The following is a 20,805-nucleotide window of genomic DNA, read 5'->3' as shown; positions in this document are numbered from 1 at the left end:
CAATAAAGCAAACAGTCAATGCAGTAAAAAAAAACCTGGATAGAAAAAACACTCAAAACACACCTCCAGTCATGGACTGGCCTCCCCAAAGAATGGACCTCAACATTCTTGAAGCAGTGCGGGATCATCTTGACAGACATTATCACAAAAAGTGGGTAACATCCAAAGAAGAGCTTTGAATGTCCTTCAAAAAGTCCGCGGAACTATTCCAGAAGAATATTTGAAGCGATGACAAGAAGGCTTACTTAAAAAAAGACTTACCAAATTCTTACCAAATACTGACTTTTAAGCTCTTTAGAATTGTACCTGATATACCAGCTTTTATACTGTTTGCCTGTGTATGTTTGCATGCTTCAGTAAATTGCTGCACCTACTTCCCATTCTCTTAGAAAATATAACCATATAAAGGGTTGGCTAAAGACTTTTGCAAATTACTATAGATTAGATTGCATTGCCTTAAAATTTCTTGTAAAAACACTTTGATATTTACCCTCGGACAAAGCACGGCACCATCTCCCCCTTCTCTATCCTGTTAAGCCACGATGAACACACTCCATGATGGATTGGTCCCTCTCCATCTGAAAGAGATGATTGCCGAGCAAGCACTTTACCTTTTTCTCTCCCCTCTGCCTCCCACTCTTTTTAAGCGTACAAACTAACAGGAAAAGAGTGGTCCTAACATGTGTTCAAGGCTATAGCCATCTTCACCTCTTCCTCACGCTCTTTCTCTAAAGGGAAATTACAGTAATTCAGCTGTTGCTTATACAATCATAGTAATATGTTCACATAAGTGCACATTACAGGTGGGAGAAGATAGCAGTTAAAAGGTATAGTAATGCTTACTGACTACTTTACAGGCTGAGATTATATACTGCCACAGTGGTGCTAAAAACAACACTTAAATCGTGCCCTAAATAATGCCTCATGCCTAAATAATGCAGTGAAGTACACTGAAATATACTGTTTGTGCTTGTGGCCATATTTATAAACAGAATATGTAAAGTCTTTCTCCCAGTGCGTGTTTCTGGTTTTTACAATTTTGTTTTGGCTGCCTTGTAAAGCAGACTTACATTCTAAGATAACTTCCAATCAATTTTCTTGTAGCTTCGGAAGGTTTTCAGAGAGTCTGAGTCATTTTTCTTTTTTAATCCTTGCAGTAGCCTTGAAGGAGCTATGGCACAGTGCCTTTTCTCCATGGCAAAGACTTAACTTAACCAAAATATATACCAGGCCTGCACTGGTTTGAGAAATGTCTAGTATGTCTAGTACTTTAAAATACATGATTACTGAAAAAGATGTTTAAATATCAGAATACTTTCTAGTTAAATGAAGAAAAATAAACCAATAACTGCAATATATTCATTACCTTGATATCTGTTTAATTTACATTCTTGACATGTGGATAAAACCCACATGCATAATACTTCAGACTATCAAAAGTCTTCTGAGTAGACTAAAATTAACCTCTCCAGGCAGCTGAAGCTACGCCTACACAGCTTTTAAATTCTTGGACAGGAATTAGAGCAGTTCAAGTACAAGGGCCTTACCTCTGGCGCGATAGGAGACCACAGCCACTGTGAGATGGATCTCCCCTGGGTGCAGGTCTGGAGAGGAGCTGATAGAATAGTAGCGAGGCTGCAGAAGAGGCAGCTGGGTTAGCAGCAAAGTGGAGGGCATCTGGATAGAAGGAAACTCTTCTAGCACCTCCACCAGTGTGGGATTGTTGTACCACTTCCACTCCTCATACTCCTGCAAGCCCTGGAGTGTCACAGAGAAAGACAATGTGGTACAAAGGTATCGGCTGACATTTCTTGATATAGTTTTAGTCATGCTAAGTTATTGAATTATTGTCGTTCAGACTAAGAAATCAATGCAACTCCCACAGCAACTGAAAAGAAGAGAATAGTTTCCTCTTTTGGATCTGTAAACATTTCTCACTCGGGAGCAGGAGGCAGCCACAAACAGAGCTATTCACCATTCACTGCCCAACTGTTTCTGTGTGTCATCGCTGACATTTGGATGTGAGGAAAGTAGAGCACTGCCATCAGGCTAAAAAACCTTTGATATGTTACCAACTTTTGCTTTGTTCTCAAGCTGCTAATGAGCGACAAAATGCCCATTGAGAACCCACTGGTGTGGTCCACAATATCAGCTTAAAAGACAGTTTGAAGCACCTAATGCATAATTAGCAAAACTCTAACACCATAAGCACTTTGGGGCCTGGGCTTTTTAACCTTGATAAACAGAAGGGGGCGTGGGACTGTACAGATATGAGAAGCTGATAGATTTGTTTAATTAACTTTTTTTAAAGAAGAGAATAAGCCAGACGTGGCAACATGTCTGCTTTGTATTGCTTGGAAAAACAAGAAGAGAAATGTTAAAAAACAAAACAAAAAACAAAACAAAAAACAAAACAATTATTCCTGTAAGGAATGAACTTTAGATTTAACTCATTAAAACATGTTCTGCAGTGCTGTTTCTACTGTACAATTTCTTCTTTCTGAATTCAGAAGCCTGCCATCTTTCCCTCTTGCTTTGGTGACAATAATTCTGTGTATGAGCATATGAGTCACTGCTTGGCCTCATCCAGCCTTTTCCACACATTGACAAAAATGGAGAGTGAATAGTGGGAGGCACTGCAAGGGGGGATGGCTCTGGGTTAGAACGATCAACGGCTTTAATTTGGCGCCAGCTAACTCCTACTGTACGTACTCTTGGTGCAAAGAGCACCAAATCAGCTATGAGACACATAAAACTATCTGCCATATTCTCTTATTTTGAAACACAGGGAATGTGTTGGTTACTGTTGAAGCTTAAGCACATGGTGACTTTTTATAGAACAGTTCTTGGAAAAGTGATCTAAAAATACGCATACATTTTCATCTCAGATTGGAAATGGGAGAACATATCTTTGGATACAGCCCACATGCACACATCGGAAATCCCTTATGTGTTTGGTCGCAAAACAAGTTCAAGCACTCAGCGCTGCTGCAGCTCAGCCATTTGAAAGGTCAGTGTAAAGCAAAGTAAGTATGCATTTACACGTGAAATACTTTTCAGACGAAAACACGGTCGCATATTTGTACGTTTTATCAAAATCGTAAACTAACGTTCAGTTCGTCTAATGGATTCTTCTGGAGTCCAACTTTGGGTTCCTTGAAAAGTGCTATATAAATGCAATCCATTATTATTATTATTAAATGGTAACATTGAAAACTAAGTGAATTTACCTTACTGAGGATCTCTAGTTTCTTTCTTTGTTTGTCATTGGTTGCTAGAGCAGCAAACTGCTGGAGCAGCACAGGGCTCGGTGGAGTGGTGATATCCATGAAATACTGGAAAGCCTGGTAGATGGTGCAGGGAGGGATACGGGTCTCATTTGTCCAGTTACTGATTACACCTGCAGAAAATTATAAGGTTAAAGTTGAGTTAATTCATATGATGTACTAGGTTATATGTGTAACATGAAAGAAAAAAATTGAGGTAACAAACTACAAGAGAAGTCTGTGTGTGTGCAGTTTTTTTGCTGGCTTGTTTTTTGGGAGGTTTTTGCTGCAAAAGGTCTTTGCAATGCTGTTTTCCTGCTACTTGATCTAATGCTAGACAATGTGGAATTTGTTGACTGAAAATGAACTAGCTTGAGAATCAGTATCAAACCAGTCAGAAGATCAGAAGCATTTCTCTGTGTGATAAGCATTTGCTAACACGTTATACACAACACCTTTGGATATGTTGTCTAGTTGTCTGTAATTAGCAAAGTACAACCAAAATGCAAGCAGCAGTATGGAACATGTGATCCTCGAATTGAAAGAAAATTAGATACAGTGAGAGATGTTAACAACAAGGGCTTGAATTGTGGAGATGCATTTTGAATAAGCACTAATCCTGTGTTTAGCAAATGTCTTGCATCACAGTCACAGAGAAAATCACAGTTAAGTCACCCGGTGTCACCACAACTGTTTGCCAATATGCAGTTCACTGGAAAATTTCTGGGCATGGATATCCTGCTAAAGTGTGACTTCATGATGTCTGCTGTGACTTCTTATTTACATTTGGATTTTGACAACCTGCCCAGATTTTAAAATGCCATTCTCGTGATTGCATGCCTACTGTTTTCACAAAGTAGCATGACTTTGCTAATACCCACCTAGGGCAGTGTTTCTCTCCTCCAAGAACTCCACTTTGACAATTTGATTGACAGGTGGAGCATCCTCCAGTTTTTCTATGAGAGCTGTTACCAGGTCCTCATGGTTGCCAGGGAAGATGCCCAGATGGTCGCCAGGCTTGTAGCGCAGGCTGTCGTGGTTGTTTGTGTGTAACCGCACAAATATGGTGGAGCGACTATGAAAGGGATCAGAGATTTAGGAAATAACATTGCACCATTTTCAGTCTGTTCCATTTAGTTAAAATGTCACTGTAAACAATGAATGAGTTGGACACCAGAAGAATCCATTAGACGAACTGAACGTTAGTTTACGATTTTGATAAAACGTACAAATATGCGACAAAGTGTTTTCGTCTGAAAAGTGTTTCACGTGTAAATGCATACTTACTTTGATTTTGGACTTTGTAAATTTTGAGATTCAAGCATCTTTGCTCCATAAACTTTCTTCTTGTGAATGCTGTATAATGCTGTTGGCAGACACAAATAATACATGATTTATGGATTGATCAATAGACATGTTCTTCTTGGAAAAAAATACTTCTTTGATTTCTTTCTGGGAGAGACCGATAAGAAGCTTTATGTACAGAAACGGAAGTGTCTGTACATAAAGGGTAAAGGTAAGGGCACAAAAAGGGTATCAGCCCAGCCCTATATCCACAGGCACTCCCATGTCTGTACATATAGTTCAGAGAGTCAGGATCCAAACTTAACATAATGGCATAATGTAAAAAACTGTCACATTATGAGATTCAAGCATCTTTGCTCCATAAACCTTCTTCTTGTGAATGCTGTATAATGCTGTTAGCAGACATAAATAATACATGGTTTATGGATTGATCAACAGACCTGTTCTTCTTGGAAAAAAATACTTCTTTGATTTCTTTCTGGGAGAGATTGATAAGAAGCTTTATGTACAGATACGGGAGTGTCTGTACATAAAGGGTAAAGGTAAGGGCACAAAAAGGGTATCAGCCCAGCCCTATATAGTTCAGAGAGTCAGAATCCAAACTTAACATAATGGCATAATGTAAACAACTCTCTACTTTGGCAAAGACAATGCAATGAATTTGTAGCAAAGTTGCTGCACGGACATATTATGTTGAATACTGTGTATTCATGGATAAATACATGGATTCTTTTTCAAATACTATTATATTCCACAGCACTAATAAACCAAATCAAACTACATAGAAAATTCTAACTGAAGAACTTCACAAACATTAACATCATTAATAACATCAAAGACACAGCTTGCCAAATTGTGTAAAATTGTTGTAATATCAAAAAAAGAATCAGAACAAATTTATGGATATTTCTCACTTTATACTGAAATATTTGCCATTTCCCTTCAGATCCTAACCTTTTAATCTCTCCCAACAAGGAAGGGAATATCCTCTGATATCCTCTGACCAAGCCATAAGTCCTGGAATGCTACCCTTTGGTCCCAGGGCTAAATGAGCAGACTAGTCAATGGGTCCCAGTCTGCCCACCCCCAAGCTTACGTCACAATCTGTGTCAGTTTGAAGGTGCCGAAGTACCAAATGAATTTATGGAAATTAAGTAACAGAGCCACTTCAAATCTGGTCCAGTACTTTGAACTCGAGACCTCCAGGGAAAAGTTCTCAAAATCCCATTATAATCTCATTTTGATTTCCTCACACCAGGGCCACAAATCTCAGCTTCAGGTCACGTAAAGGCTGAGTGACTCATCTTTATCAATAACCGCACTACCACACTGCTGATCAATTACAGGTATTTTGTACAGATAAACTTTCCCCTTTAATATTAAGTTGCCACAAGCATTTTGTAACTAAGTACCAAGAGGAACTTTCACCTTCTGTGAGGGCTGGGGCCTCGGCCGTGTAAGTCAAGCGGAACTTGCTCTTCTTCCAGCTGCGATCATTGCTGATTAAGGAGTCATTGGCCTTCTCAATGTTCACGTCATCACCAACACAGAATACATCGCAGGCAGCCTTCACGAGCAGCCACAGGGAAGATAAACAAAAGAGTTGGGAACCCTCCAAGATTATATGTGTCATCGCAATGTCAAGGTCATATATAAGCACAATATTTTAAATGCTAGCTTTACTGTTGCAGCGGTTTTAAAGGAGTGGGAAGACAGTTTGATCTGATCTGTTGCACTGTTTGCAGAAATAAAAATTCACTAGCTGGGCCCACGTCCTCATTTTAGATTTGACAGCGTTTTAGTAGGTAAAAATGCTTTGACATGAATTAAGCTGAGGTTTTGGGAAAGGCCTCGAAGGGGACTGGTGATGGCTCCCGGGCCTGGCAGATCCCCATGCACTAAATAGAAATGAAGAAGTTAAAGAATTGAGAACAAGGACGGAGGGAGGGTGGGGCACGTAAACGAGAATAAACAGCTTGCAGAAGTGGGGGAACCTATATAGATGACACCTGGAATGAGTGTGTTTGGAGGCGTGGTCCCGCTCCTGAAATTCCGATACATAATCTCCAAGAAAAAAAACAAAACAGAAAGAGGATTGTACTGGAATGAACAGCTACTTGACAAGTAACTAACATACCGGTCTTGAGATAAAGCTTAACTCTAGGTTCATAATGTACACTTTCCAAATACACCACCTTTAACCATGCCCAAAGGGTCTCAGCCCAGGAAACCAACCTTAAAAACTTTCTTGGCCCATGTTCTGAATGACTCCTCCTGGCCACACAGCTCATCTCCTTCTCCCATGCGTAGGATGCGCTCACCCCCCAGCTCTTCAAACAGTGTGTCCACAGCGTGGGCAAAGGCGCAGAAGTGTGGGTAGGCCCTGGAGCCAAGGCCAAACACCGAGAACCTAAACAGAGACACACATATATGAAGAAAACACAGAGCCTGAGAGACAGGTAGTGTTAAAAAAAACAACAACAACAAATAAAACACAAACATACACAACTGCAAACCACCACCACTGTGTCCATGTTAGAAACTTGCGCTTTCCTTCCTCTCAGAATATGTCAAACAGTTGAAAATAGCTAATGTATTTATAAATACGTGTCCTGTCTGAGTTTAGATGGACATAAACATGAAACAGATCACTTTGTTTTTTGAAGGCAGACAACATCTCTTTCCACTTCTTTGCCGTGAGGAAGTCACCTCACATCTGATCCAAGTTTGAGCAAAATCTCTGTTGTCTTTTCTTCCTTAGCTGATCAGCAAACTGTCAGCTGCAATAAGATTTTTATCCGAAAGGAGTTTTATAGCCATCCTCATGTGGAGTATGCACTGAGGAAACGCTACAAGGAAAACCCTCCATTTACACATACTGGAACTCAATTTAATTCAATTCAATTTTATTTTATATATATAGTGCCAAATCAAAACAACAGTTGCCTCAAGGCGCTTTATATTGTAAGGTAAAGACCGTACAATAATACAAAGAAAAACAGACCCCAACAGTCATATGACCCCCTATGAGCAAGCACTGCTGACAGTGGGAAGGAAAAGCTCCCTTTTAACAGGCAAGGCAAGGCAAGTTTATTTGTATAGCACAATTCAACAGCAAGGTGATTCAAAGTGCTTTACAGAGACATTAGAAACAAAAACAAATAAAAAGCATGATTTAAAATTGATTAAAACAAGCAAGCAAGCAAACAAACAAACAAACTAATTAACAAACAAACAAACAAACAAAACAGTATATAAAATCAAAACAGATAAAATCAGAACAGTAGATAAAATCAGTAGTTAAAATGTAAGTTTTGAAATTTAAGCTTAAAAGTGTGGATTTGGTGCTTTAAGAAAGAAGAAGAAACTTCCTGCAGAACCTGGCTCAACTGGTTGGGGGGTGAGGGGAGGAAGACGGGACAAAGACACATTGTGAAACAGAGCAAGAGATTGATAATAACTAATAATTTACAGCAAGCACAGATGATGACCACCATTTACCATCACCACCACCACCATTACCATCACCAATCCCTCCAGGAAAAAAGGAAAGAAAAAAAAAAACTTCCTTCATCGTTTAAAACGCGCTACTGTAACTGGACCAGACCTGATTTTTTGTTGCCTGTCTTTTATTTTTTGATATAAGATCACAGGGTCATACTTCTTGGTGCACCCTTCCAGGACATCTTCACCTTTCTGTACTCCTTCTGGGCTGAAGAATTTCAAGATGTTATTACTTTTATATTTATAAAATATTTACCATCAGATGACCATGATGAGTGGTGGATGAATTTTGTAGAACCATTCTTAAAGTAAAAGTAGAAACGCCACACCATGAAAAACACCTCAAAACACTTACTGGCAGATTTTAAGTCTCAAAAGTAAAAGTGCAGAGAAATGTTCCCCGTTAGTGTTATATGGATCAATATTACTGCTGCACATGTTTACATCTGAGCTCATTGTAAATAATTTATATTATATTTAACCTAAAGTAATCCATCATATTCCACAATATGAGATGTTTAGTTGGTGTCTTGTGAGGGCAACGTAGCTCTAAAACACAGCTTTTCATAAGCTCCATATAACAGACCTGCACCTTTATTTTTTAAATAAAAAGTATTTTACAGTGTATTACACAGTTAACTGAATATCTACTGGGGGTTTTAATATATTGATTAAAAAAATTAAGTTGTGTATTATCAAAACAGCTCACTAAACTTTGTGCATTCAGACAACCACATGATTTCTTATACATGTTAATCTGATATTGCTGGTGGACCCATTCAGCTTGCTAATTTTATTAAACCAGGCATGGTGACAGTTGACATCATTTATCTCCATTAAAGGGTTTCCTTGCTAACTTGCTAAAGGAGCTATTCATTTCTTTACACTGCAGTCTAATTCCCTACCACCAGTACTGGTTGGACCAAGTTCAAAAGTAATACATTACTGTAATCAATTTATTTAATGTGTTACATTACATTGTTTTAGTAATGCAATAATGTAACACATTACTGTAATAAATTCAGTAATCACATTACAGTTACAATTATGCTGCTACCTGCATTACAAAGGCTCTACTGTTATCTGCACAAGAGGTGAACAGAAAGAACTAAAACTAATTAAACATTCAAAGATTTTTTACTGATTAGATGATAAATCCATATTTATGTATTATGTATCCCATTTGATGTTTCAAAGTGAATGTGCCTGGATATTAAGCCAACGTTTAACCATTCTTTTTGCAGCATTTCATTGACTATGAGCATAGCATGTGCCTATCCTATTTAGCATAAGCATTATTTGTAGTTTTCCTTCCAGATTTCCTTGCTTTCCTGTTTGATAATTTAGGATAGATTTGCACATAAACACCTGTTATGTTTGTTTAGTTTGCTTTGTTTACCTGACATTAGCAAGTGGTCCGGTGCTCTCAAAGTTAATTTTGGTTTCTGGTTCATCGCTGGATGACTTCCGAGTGTCAGAGTAAGAGGAAACACTGTTAAAACGGACCTTGTAGCTCCTAGAAAATAAGAAAAAAGCAGAGGCACGCACAGGCTTTTAACTCAAGAGACAAAAAATAATTACTTAAGTAAACATTAAAAGCTGGATTGAGATATCAAACTCACTTCCTATCTTCTGTGTTTGTTGTTGGGTGGCACATTTCCATTAAGGCGGCTCCAAATTTCTACAGCAAAAAAGAGCAAACACATACAATTAGAAGTGTCTGCTGAGCTCCCAATAACTGACAAGTATTAAATATTCATAAATACCTCTCCATTCTCAGGTGGGTCACCATTCCCAAATGTGCTGGTCACCACTAAAACCAGTGTTTCATGCTCCAGGTCCACAACATCATATTCATCCATAGACATAACCTGCAGGAAAAAAAGAGCGTTGTACTGATGGAAGCTTAGCGACTTAGATGGTGTAGTGTTTATCTCACTCTTGTTTCCTAGACACAGACTCCAAATGACAGCTGACTTGAGCGTGTAAATTAAGGCTGAACACATAGCCGCTGGCAGAGGAGGAGGTTGTAATGACCACTCTGTCCTCGCCTCTAACGAGATGATAATATGCTGCTGCCACACATTGAGCATCCATGATGCATACCACTCAGCATGATGGTGTTTGTCTGCCACGGGCCGCGCTTGCATTTCACATGCATATACGCCTCAAAGACACACAACCAAAGGCGTGAAGAGAAAGAAGCCTCTAGCCCCACAACAACCAAGATTCCCCCTAAGCGTTTGCATCTGCCCTGCGATCCATCAGCACACGCCCACTCACAGTGACACACACATGCACAAATCTTCATGCATGAATCTCCTTGTGTGATTGATCACACTGGGAAAACAGGAAGAGCAAATAAAGATAGGACCGGGAGGAAAAATCCCATAGTGTGTGTTTGAGAGAAGCTTCTTTCTCTTGTTTCTGTTTGGTTTTTGTATACAGATTTGCACACCCAGCGGCACTGAAGGATTTTGTCTTAAAACTACTACCCTGTTCTGTGCTTTAGTGGATAAGTCTTGCCTCCAACCTGCATCACTTTACTGCATGAGACAAGAGGAAAATGTAACAAAAGATCGGCTTTTCTTTCTTCAGACCTTTTGTCATCTATACTCAGCTGGCATCTGCTCAGCTTTATCAACCAGAGAGTGGGGTTCGGGGGAGGGGTGTCTTTCAGTTCCTCCTTTTTCAATTAGATATTAGAGCAGTGATACATAAGCTAGTTCTCAACCTTTGGAAATGATGATGCAAGGTGGGAGCAAGGGGTACCTTTGCGTCAAAGGCGTGCTTGAAGATTTCACAGAGCGTTTTGGCATAATCTTGCGACTTGCCCGTCTCTGTAGCAAACAGTATAGTGGCTTTAACCCTCTTGGCCATAGCTTGGCCCATGAGTTTCGCTGAAAACTTCACAGCCCTACAGAGGTGAAGAGAAAGACAATGCAAATGAGATGCAGCAAAGATGAAGACCAACTGAATAATAGAAAGAAAAAAAAAATTTCTTATTGAGCCTCTGAAATTAGTAATAGGCTGGTTCACTGTAGCAGACAGCTACGGATGGATGACAGTTGTGATTACCTAGCTTGTCATCTCCTCAAGGCAATTATAATAATAGCAGAACACGTGCACAAGTGCATGTATACACAAACAAAACACTGACAAAATTCTGATTACTCCTTAAGGGGTTGATTGGATGAATTTCACTGCTGAGCACGCCAGCGTCTTTGTCATGTGTCTAACTTTTGTTTGCAAAGTGAATACCTGCTTAGCCTTAAATTAACAAATACAAATCATTTGTGATCTTTCACATTTAGACAGTCTTACAGTGCAAAGACAAAAAAAAGGGAAAAGAAATTAAGATTAAGATTAAGTAAAACCAAGCACACTTACTTGGCAAGCTTCTTGAATCCAATGGCTCTTTTCTTTGTGGGCGTCCCATTGACCCCTTTCCACACGTGGGTATTCCATGGATCGGGCTTTTGCATAGGAGAAGAAAAATCAGGTGATCTTAAATCAAAGAGATCTCATGGTGTGTGGTATGTGGAATGATTTACTCACCTGGTACTCAAAAGAAGGGCTGAGGCGGTAGTTAAGCATTTCTTGATGGAAAACTGGCGTGATGCTTCCTGACATCGGAGGCACAATCCACACCCAGTCCCCAGGACAGCCGCCTCGCACCCGAAACTCATTCTCCATGTGCTTCATGAAGGACTCTGTGGCTGAATGATGGTCTACTATGGTCACTTTGCATGTCTAAGAATAGGTAGCATAGATGGATGGATATGAATTATGTCACAACCAAATAAGTGTTTTATTATTATTCATGAGTGCATTAAAATGGATACACTGAATGCTTACAATGGTCAAGTGCTATTAACAAACAAACAGCTGCACATCTTGTAATAAACCAGTGGAGTATCAAGCTATAATTTGATCACAAATATCTAGTAATTTCGACACCAACAAATTGTTATAAACATGGCTTAACACACTTCACCATGGAATTTGCTCAGCAGTAGCCACTTTCACTCCAAGATAACTGTAGGCGCTGTTGTTCCAAGGAGCTGTCTAAAAACTTTAAGAAGTTAAAAATCTACTTACTTCAAATCACAAATTTCAATACCTGGTAGCTGTGAAGGACAGCAATATTGATCTCCACGAGTGCCTGATCTTTCCAAAGGGAGGATGTCTTTCTGGTGTCTAAGGCCATTTTGTTTGCCACCTCCTATATAATACAGAAAAAAAAAAAAAAGCCTGACATACCTGAGACTAAAAATTTTAGTGACATAAACTTTAGCATTTTATTTCTGTGTAGAGTTGCTGTGCTGTGGTCATGCTGTACTGAAGCAAATGGCCCTCGTCATCACTGCAAGCACAGACAAATCCAAAGCTGGCACCCATGTGCCCTGAAGTGCTCTTCATAATTGGACGACTCTGACTGAAATTTTCTTCACTTGTCAGAATAATGTGATACATGCAAAAATAGCAAACACTCTGGTCTCCCTAATTATATGCTATGTCACATATATATTTATACTGCATGCCCTAAAATAATTTGAAGATCTGATTGTTAAATATTACAAAATAGGTTACAATTCAATTTGCCCATCTATAGAAAATATATTGGTAAACATATTTTGCACAATATCAAAAGTACCACAGTTTTTTTATATATTAAAGGATTTGCAACAAAACATGGAGGAAGAATAACTGCATTCTGACTGGCTCATTTAGTGACACAATACATGCTTTCTTCTCTGCACATGGCTTCAGTCAATCTGTGCCTGAAATTCTTTTCTCTTCTTCCAATGGAACATGACTGTATTTTGGCACAACACTGTACCTCCAGAATGTTGTAGCGTGAGCTGTCACAGAAGTCTCTCACACCAATCTCTGTGCCCATGTACCAGCCACTGAAGGGGCAGCCCGTGAACTCCAGACCGCCAATTTCCAGCAGCATGTTGGAAACCGCCGGGAGGCCGTACCACTTCAGACCCAGATCTTTAAACCACTCAAACCTGAGCAAACAGGGACATGATAGCTAAGGGCTGCGATTTCACATAATTCTACTCATTATAATTCCTACTGAATTTAGGATTTTGTCCATTGCTTCATTAGTGATGTGAATGGTCTCTAAAATCCTCAAGAGCGTGAGTAATTACTCCTGAGACACATAATTTAAAAAGGGACGACAGCCAAAACAAGCATTAACACAAAGAAATCAACTGTCAGTGCTGGACAGAGCAAGCTGGACCTCAATCTACCTCCCACCACTCACTCCCTGCAATCTCTAAGGGGATTGATAACACTGCTCTCAGTGCATTATTTCCAGAGCTGGGTGTAATCTTGTGTAATGATGAGACACCGTTGGTGGTCCTGGCCTGTGCCAAGCTGCTGCCAGGCTCAAGGCCAGCTGATGCAGGGTATGGAGCAAGAGATGCCAATTTTAGGGGAGTCTAACAGTGAGAATTGTGCATCAAGGGATTCTGAAATATTCTCGGTAGCATGCAGTGATGCACTGATAACCTGTTGTATAGCTTTTTGAAGGTGTGAAAACTTCTGTAGTTGTAATATCTAACTCTTCACTGTGATTGCACGTATTATAGGACTGCAGCAGCTTAACACTTTAAATATCAATGGCTTTTATGACATGTGTACAGTGGCTATTGTTGAAAAAGTTTTCTTAAAAGTAATAGAACACATAAGAATAAAAAACAGGAGGAAAGTGAAATTTTCACTAACAAGCCCCATGGTTACCACAAAAGCTGGCATAGCAACAAATAAAGCACAGGCAGCAGTGTTTTCTTGGAATAATCAGCACAGTTGGAAACTGACGATAACCCAATCATAGTTCTTGGCTTAAAAGCACCCTATTGTTTTAGAAGTATTGTTAAAAGATGTTGAGTGGGTGGCTCTTTTAATGCAGCCCCCTCTCTTCTTATTTTTGCTAGATTCTGTATGTTTTTTCTTTTTCTTTCTTTTCTTTTCTTTTTTTGCATTTTCAAGATGAAAGACATGACTCACTTTGGATGTGTGATTGGCACCTCAAGAATGAGGTCTTCAGGGATCTCAAACAGCTCAGGGTCATTCCCATTGGCTTGCAGCAGAAGGGGCAGAACATCAAAACGACCCTTTGGAGCTTTCCATCCAAGCTGCATGCAAATCTAATGACCAAACACTACATGTAAGTTTAGAACAAATAGGATAATAAAAGAAAAAAACATTATAGAATTGCTTTACTCATTTAATAGCACCACTCCTCATGTGTACCTCTGTGAATTCAACATTAGCAGGATCTCCCAGGATCCGTCCATCAGGCTGTTTGTAGCCAGCATAGCGAATCAGCTGACTGTTCCACACTCGAAAATCATGTTTGCCATCTGTCCTCTGAGGAAATATGGTGATAGCTGACCTGCAAAAAACAAACAGAAAAAGCTAATACAAAACATGTTATTAATATGCAATATAGGCACAACATTTTTTTAATATGCTATGGTTCTGTTCATATTGAAGTCAAGGTGAAAAAGTTCTAAATATATTAATATTTGGAAATTTCTCAACATTTTCAACACTCCTAACAGATAGTTAGCACTGTGTCAGTAATCAACTTGAAGGAAATGAATTTCAGTATCTCAAAAGACTCAGAGAAGTGCCAAAGCTTAGCTACCTTTGGCCTGCTCCACATGATACTGTTACCGTTTAATACTGTGACCGGGTCAAAGTGTTAATACTACTAAGCTGGTTGTAAGTTGTGTGGGGGGAGAATACTAAGCAGCTGGTGTCAATCTGTGCCAGTTGTGTTAATAATAATCATCTGTAGAACATTAAGCCTTGTACAGCCTTGTAAGGTGTCAGCTGTATTGTTAAAGTAACATATAGAGACAAAATATTATTATCTCCCGGTGACCCCAAATGTTTTACTTGTTCATTTTTCAAGTTTAGTTACCTACCTGACTTCTTTTAACAGGAGTTGCTTTATTGTTGAAAAAGAGGTGATATAAATTAAATAATCAGGAGTAAATTCTGAATTCTTGAGATTTTGCTTCCTCTGTCACCTCAGTCTTCCACCTTGTTTGTTTTGTTGACTTGGATAATGATTTCTATTGCTTTTTTGTCATACAACTGGGGTCTTGTCCAGGACAGAAACTTGATTTATTTATTGATTTTACCATCTGTACACATTTGTTCCAGTCTTGGTCTAATCAAAGGATGCAATCATTAAATAATAATTAATAATATAAAGTCTGCATTTTAAATTTCCAATTACTTTAATTAGATAAAGTGTAGAACTAAATAAAGCCAAGAGTTGTATATGAAAAGTTAACATATATAGGCTAATTTTACGGTATAGGCAATGTTTTTCTGTGTTAAGTAATTTTGGCACAGATCCATTTGACATCTGCATTTCATAAGTAATGATACATTTTAAAATGGTCTCTTTCTTTATAAAGTTATCACTATTATGTAAAGGAGTTATTACAGTTATTAATAAGTATTTCTAAACAGCTGATAAATTTCTTACTAATGAATAATTGACAGGTTTAAGGCCAGTAATTAAAATGTGTGAGCTCTCTTCCTCTTCTAATATTGAAAGAATTAATGAATAGTTTATGACTATATAGAGATTTTAGAAAAATGTTAGCTATTCAGAAACATTTCATGTTTTGTTTATTTGCAACCTTTTTAAACCTTGTTACCTTGTACAGTGCTACTTTTTATATAATATTATCAGTATGTAGACCGAGGGTATCATACAAGAGCACAGTATTTTTTATAAAAATATAAGATACTATTATATGATAGTTTATTTGGAGTTATTTAAAATCAAGTTATTTTTTTCAATTCACCATGTGATAATTATATTCATATTTCTGAATCTGTGGCCATTTATATTAAAGCCAGCCATCCAGAGAGCTGTGGACTGGATAGTATATTGGCTCTTTTCAGCATGTATATCTGAGTTGACTTCCTTAGGCCAGGCTAAGTGTAGTAATGAGTCAGAAGCTATCCATCATCCAAGAAGTAAATATGAGGTGTCACATGTGATTAGGACTTGGCAGAAAGTGAGTGAGGCTTTGCAGGTCTGACAAATGACTGCTTGTTAGTAAGGTCTGGCACTTTACCAACAGGGCAATGATTGGTGCTGAGATGCTGACAAATAGATAGACAGGCTGCAGATAGTGTCAGATACAGCGTTAAGAGAGAATGCTGACAGATGGGACAGTGGGTCAAGTTAGGGTAGTCAGAGAAAGAGTGGCGTGATGGGGGCAACACATGGAGAGAGGAACAAGTGCAGTGGAAAGAATACATGGCGAGCTGTACCAAATCAAAGAAAAGACAGTAAAGGAAAACAAGACTTGAGAAAAGAGCTGAGCACTTTGCACTATATGTATGTGTTTACCTCAGATTCCCTTTGTTGGTGGCGTACTTAATGTGGTTACAAATGTAGTTGTACAATCCATGGGCTGTTGTGCAGTCTCTGGCATCAAAAACCTGAAAAGCAAATATAAAAACAAGAAGTCTGAAGTATTATGAGTGCTTCATAATAGGAAAACATCTAAATGTTGGCAGAGATGTATCCATCTATATAACTGCCTACATTAATTGACAAGCTGTCAGAAAAAAAACATTAACAGCACAAATCTTAGACAACAGCATTCATGGATTTCAGGCATTCTGAAATTACCTGTAGTTTGGACCACTGAATCCTTCCCACACATCTGGCAGCATTTCTCCAGGCATGCTTGGCTCCATAAATCAGTTCAGTATCTTTGAGTTGATAAGTTCCTGAAGCTTCTATCTCCTTGGTCACCTCCTCCAGCCTGTCCACATAGGCTTTAGATCCATACCTGTTGACAGGGCAGGGCATAATAAAATAAAAGATCAGATGCACATCTTCTTTTGGCCTAACCCCTTGGGGGTCACCACAAAAGATGATGTGTCTCTGTCTAGGTTTCAGTCAGTCCTGTTTGGAATTACTCTGTTTTGCATATTGTTTTGACTAGAATAAAGAATACACTGTATAGTACTATAAGAATAAAAAGACACAAATAACCTAAACAGCACGACATCATAAGAAATTGCTATTATTTCTCCTGTTTCACAGAAATTTTTTCGCGTTGGTACATGCTCTGAGACTTAATCTCTGTCTAGGTATCACACAGTTTGCTTGCCTTTTGATAGAGGTATAGTACTGGTCTATGAAATCGGTGGCCAGTGGAAGAAGCTCTTCTTTAGTTCGGACTTCATCTGGTTTGCGGATGTGCTGGTTGGGCATCACCACAGAGCCAAGGCACACATTTTCGGAACAGATTGGCAGCTGAAAAGAAAAGTAACATGCACAGATTAGAGAGGGATTTGGATGAATGTATTATTATTTTTAATTTAACCCCCTTTAATTTGTCAACATACAAAGCATGAGTGTGGAGAGAATAACAACTGGCTTCATTTTCTGGTTTTGTACATCAATATATCTTACTGATAAACAAGAACCTAGCAAGAGCTAGTCTTGTTTTTAATGGCTTAAATCATCTTGATTGTGTGCGTAACCAGGTGGTTATTTTCTTTTACTTCTTTTCTTTCACTCACTCGCAAAACATGTTCAGCATCGATCTGTGTTACTTGATATGAAACAGAACTGAAGAACTGTAATTTTGCGTGCACATTTAAAATTCTTTTCTTGGTCTTTTAACTTTGGCTTTGTGTAAAACAGTTGTAATTTCAGTTATAATAACTCAAGACAGTAACACCATAAAACATGCTAATTCTGTTGACAGGCACATTTACCTCAAAACTTTCTTACCAATAATTGCCATTAGATTATAGTTATTATTTTAATTATTATTAAGACCTACTCCTAACCTTTTAATATACAAAGCAACATGGCTTTAGTAAATTACATCCACTCACCAGGTATTTGTTATATCATGATTATGATCATATTCTACTTGATTCAAATAAAGATCATCTCTTCACAATTCCTGGACTCTTAATGCATAGAAAGATTGTAACTGTTACATTTCTTTCACAATATCACTCACACATGGCTGGCACGCATGTTAATGAATGAGTAAGTCGGTGAGTCATAGATTGGTATCGTTCCACTAAGCTGAGACAGGAAGACAGAATAAGGAGGAAAGATTAAAAAAAAAAAGAAAAGAACGAAAGACAGTGAAACAGGCAGATGCAAGGAGAAAATTGCTCATAGCAACCTTGTTTGGTAACTTTAATGTGATTAAAGTTGAAGTCAGCTGTCACTTTGGTTTGCCGTCACCAGCTTAGAGAGAAAACGAATGAGTGAGCAAAAGCTCACGACAGAAATGATAGCACAGGCGTGCAGTTGAAGAGGAAATTTGACAGTGACCCTTGCAGTGCTAAAATTGGCTCGTTACACTGAGCCACCCACTTACACTGTCCAAACACTCAGACATGCACTGACAGTGTGCCCCCCAAAAACTTTGACCCTTCCAACTAACCCAAGACGTCACTCAGCAAGAGAAGAAAAAGGAAAAACAAATTCTGTTGAACTGAACAAACAACATCACAGTAAATCAAGAAAAGGGAAAATGTGAAAAGGAGTTGAGAGAGATACTCAGGAAGAGCTATAAAAAAAAGCAAAGTACGTATAATTATAAGGAGGTTGAAGAAAAGATAATTGACAAAACAAAAAGACAACAGAAATAAGACTAAAAAACAAAAAAGGTGGTGGTTAAAGTACGGTGATGGATGTGGAAGGTAAGAGGAGAATAAGAAAACTGATGATTAAAACACAGAATGTTAAAAATAAAACAAAGGAATCACTTGTGCTCCAGCACGTCCGCTCATCCTGCTTTAGGCATTCATGCCAGCCAGCTGTCCTTTTCGAAAAAGACGGATCATCCACGAATACAGCAGAGTCTGTGATATACAATAAATCTGAAAATGCTATTACAGACCATTCATTGGGATGCATGTGACAGCCTGTTCGATAAGTCACCAAAGTAATTAGGCTGCCGGTTGCTGTTTACAAATGGCTGCAGTGTTTTGAAGGGTGAATACTTAAACAGCACAGCTCACCTTGTAGTGTTTGGTAGACTGGCTTACTAACTAGAGGAGGAAACTTTAGCTGCATGACAAAATAGAAAACAAAATAGGTGGACCGAGCAGTTTAGGAAAATGCATAGCAAGAAATACTTGTTACATAGTCTTTGCATAGCTGAGGCTTTCTGAGGTATTATCCTCAAACTATTTAGAGGTTATCTTATTTACCAATTAGAGCCACCCTACCACCTCACTGTTTTAGGTCCTAAAGTCCAAGAACACCAGTAAAGATAATGTGTTGCATTAGGTTTGCAGCACAGTTTTTCATTAATAACAATATCAGCTTTGTGACACATTGAATCACTGAAAGATACACATGAATCTCAAGTCTTATGGCATTAAGTATGCCTATCTTTTACATCCCCCTTTTACCTCAATGTTTATCATCTTGGACTATAGCACAGTGGCTTTGCATGATTCAGAATTCAAAATACTCTTTATTTATCATATACAGGACCTTGTTGTACTATTCCCTAGTGTTGTTTGATTATGTCAAGAACCAAAGTAAATATTACTTCAATAAATATTGAAATTTCAATTTTAACAAAAAAAACCCCAAGAAAGTATTTTTCTTTCTTGGCCACACTGAGGGATGTCTGTAGTGGCAGATGGACAACAAAAGGCCCAGGAAGGAGTGAACTTGAGAATTTGAAAGAACTGGTGTGGATGGTATTCATGGAGACAGAGCTAGAAAGTCAACAACAAACCAACACATCAGTTGAGCACAACCTAAAGTTGCAATTAATGAGTTTTCTGGAGATTCACCTAAAATGTTTACTTCTTCAAGACAGATTTTGGTGATCAAATCTTCTCTTTATGTCTCATGGCTAGATCTGAGGTTAGCAATTAGTCTGTTTGGGTATTTTTTTAAAGACAGACGAAAGCACACAGTTGAAAAGGAAATGTTATGGTACATTTACATTGCACAAAACCTGAGAACTTTGTTGGAAAAATGAATGGAAAAAGTAATACCTTTATCCATCCTGTTTTGTTTTTTGGAAACCAAAACTTCAAAAATTAAAATTCAATTAATATCCTGTCCTGAGCCATAGTTTATTCCCATGAAGCAACAACAAGTGCCTGCTGTTTGCAATTAGATAGTTTGACCAACAGTATGACATTTGAATGAAATCATGCAGATGTCATACAGAGGGGATAAAAAAGTGATTTTTTGCAAATACACTGACATTGTTATTTGAAACGGTATAAAGCTATATTTAGCAGTAAGTACACTGGCAGAAAATAAGGGAAACCATCATAGGACCTTAAGACATGATACACTGAATCTGGTACAGGCTTTCTCTCAGTCTTTAAATACCCCTATAAATGGTAAAGTACATGATAATCAGCACTTCCAGGTCTTCATTGTCCTTTGTACTCTAACAAAGCTTTTTATGTGTGTTTGGGCTTATTATCCTGCTGCTGTATGAATCATTCTCCACAAAGATGCAAAAATGCGGGAAGCATGTCGCTCAAGAATGGAGTGCTTCTTCTTCATCAGGGTGCATTCATTTTGGTGGTGCTATCCAACTGTGTTTGATACACCGTGAACGTTTCAAATTCTGTATCTGGAATGAAATGTATTGAAATGTTGATACTGTGGTCAGTTTGGTCTGCATGCTTTAAATACATCTGGTGCAGCTTCCACAGT

The 20,805-nt window shown here is 38.4% G+C and overlaps 1 protein-coding gene across 4 annotated transcripts in view; it reads right to left on the bottom strand.

Moving 5' to 3' along the window:
• Window positions 1-20,805, bottom strand: part of nos1 (nitric oxide synthase 1 (neuronal)) — a 59,663-nt gene that overhangs the window by 6,676 nt on the left and 32,182 nt on the right. For all 4 annotated transcript variants that reach the window (XM_085181024.1, XM_085181023.1, XM_085181026.1 and 1 more), the window contains 20 exons: window positions 17,249-17,394; window positions 16,762-16,924; window positions 16,477-16,568; window positions 14,346-14,487; window positions 14,100-14,239; window positions 12,919-13,093; window positions 12,199-12,300; window positions 11,634-11,828; window positions 11,466-11,551; window positions 10,848-10,992; window positions 9,842-9,946; window positions 9,698-9,756; window positions 9,475-9,591; window positions 6,807-6,981; window positions 6,000-6,138; window positions 4,554-4,632; window positions 4,148-4,341; window positions 3,231-3,400; window positions 1,548-1,758; window positions 491-578 (listed from right to left, as the gene is read on the bottom strand). In XM_085181024.1, the coding sequence (XP_085037150.1) occupies window positions 491-578; window positions 1,548-1,758; window positions 3,231-3,400; window positions 4,148-4,341; window positions 4,554-4,632; window positions 6,000-6,138; window positions 6,807-6,981; window positions 9,475-9,591; window positions 9,698-9,756; window positions 9,842-9,946; window positions 10,848-10,992; window positions 11,466-11,551; window positions 11,634-11,828; window positions 12,199-12,300; window positions 12,919-13,093; window positions 14,100-14,239; window positions 14,346-14,487; window positions 16,477-16,568; window positions 16,762-16,924; window positions 17,249-17,394 (2,723 nt within the window). The remainder of the gene's footprint in view (window positions 1-490; window positions 579-1,547; window positions 1,759-3,230; window positions 3,401-4,147; window positions 4,342-4,553; window positions 4,633-5,999; window positions 6,139-6,806; window positions 6,982-9,474; window positions 9,592-9,697; window positions 9,757-9,841; window positions 9,947-10,847; window positions 10,993-11,465; window positions 11,552-11,633; window positions 11,829-12,198; window positions 12,301-12,918; window positions 13,094-14,099; window positions 14,240-14,345; window positions 14,488-16,476; window positions 16,569-16,761; window positions 16,925-17,248; window positions 17,395-20,805) is intronic.

Source organism: Neolamprologus multifasciatus, chromosome 12 (genome assembly GCF_963576455.1).
Source record: "Neolamprologus multifasciatus chromosome 12, fNeoMul1.2, whole genome shotgun sequence".
In the NCBI taxonomy this organism is placed as follows: domain Eukaryota; kingdom Metazoa; phylum Chordata; class Actinopteri; order Cichliformes; family Cichlidae; genus Neolamprologus; species Neolamprologus multifasciatus.
The sequence above is the reverse complement of the archived record's forward strand: the minus strand, read 5'-3'. Positions and strand labels throughout refer to the sequence as shown.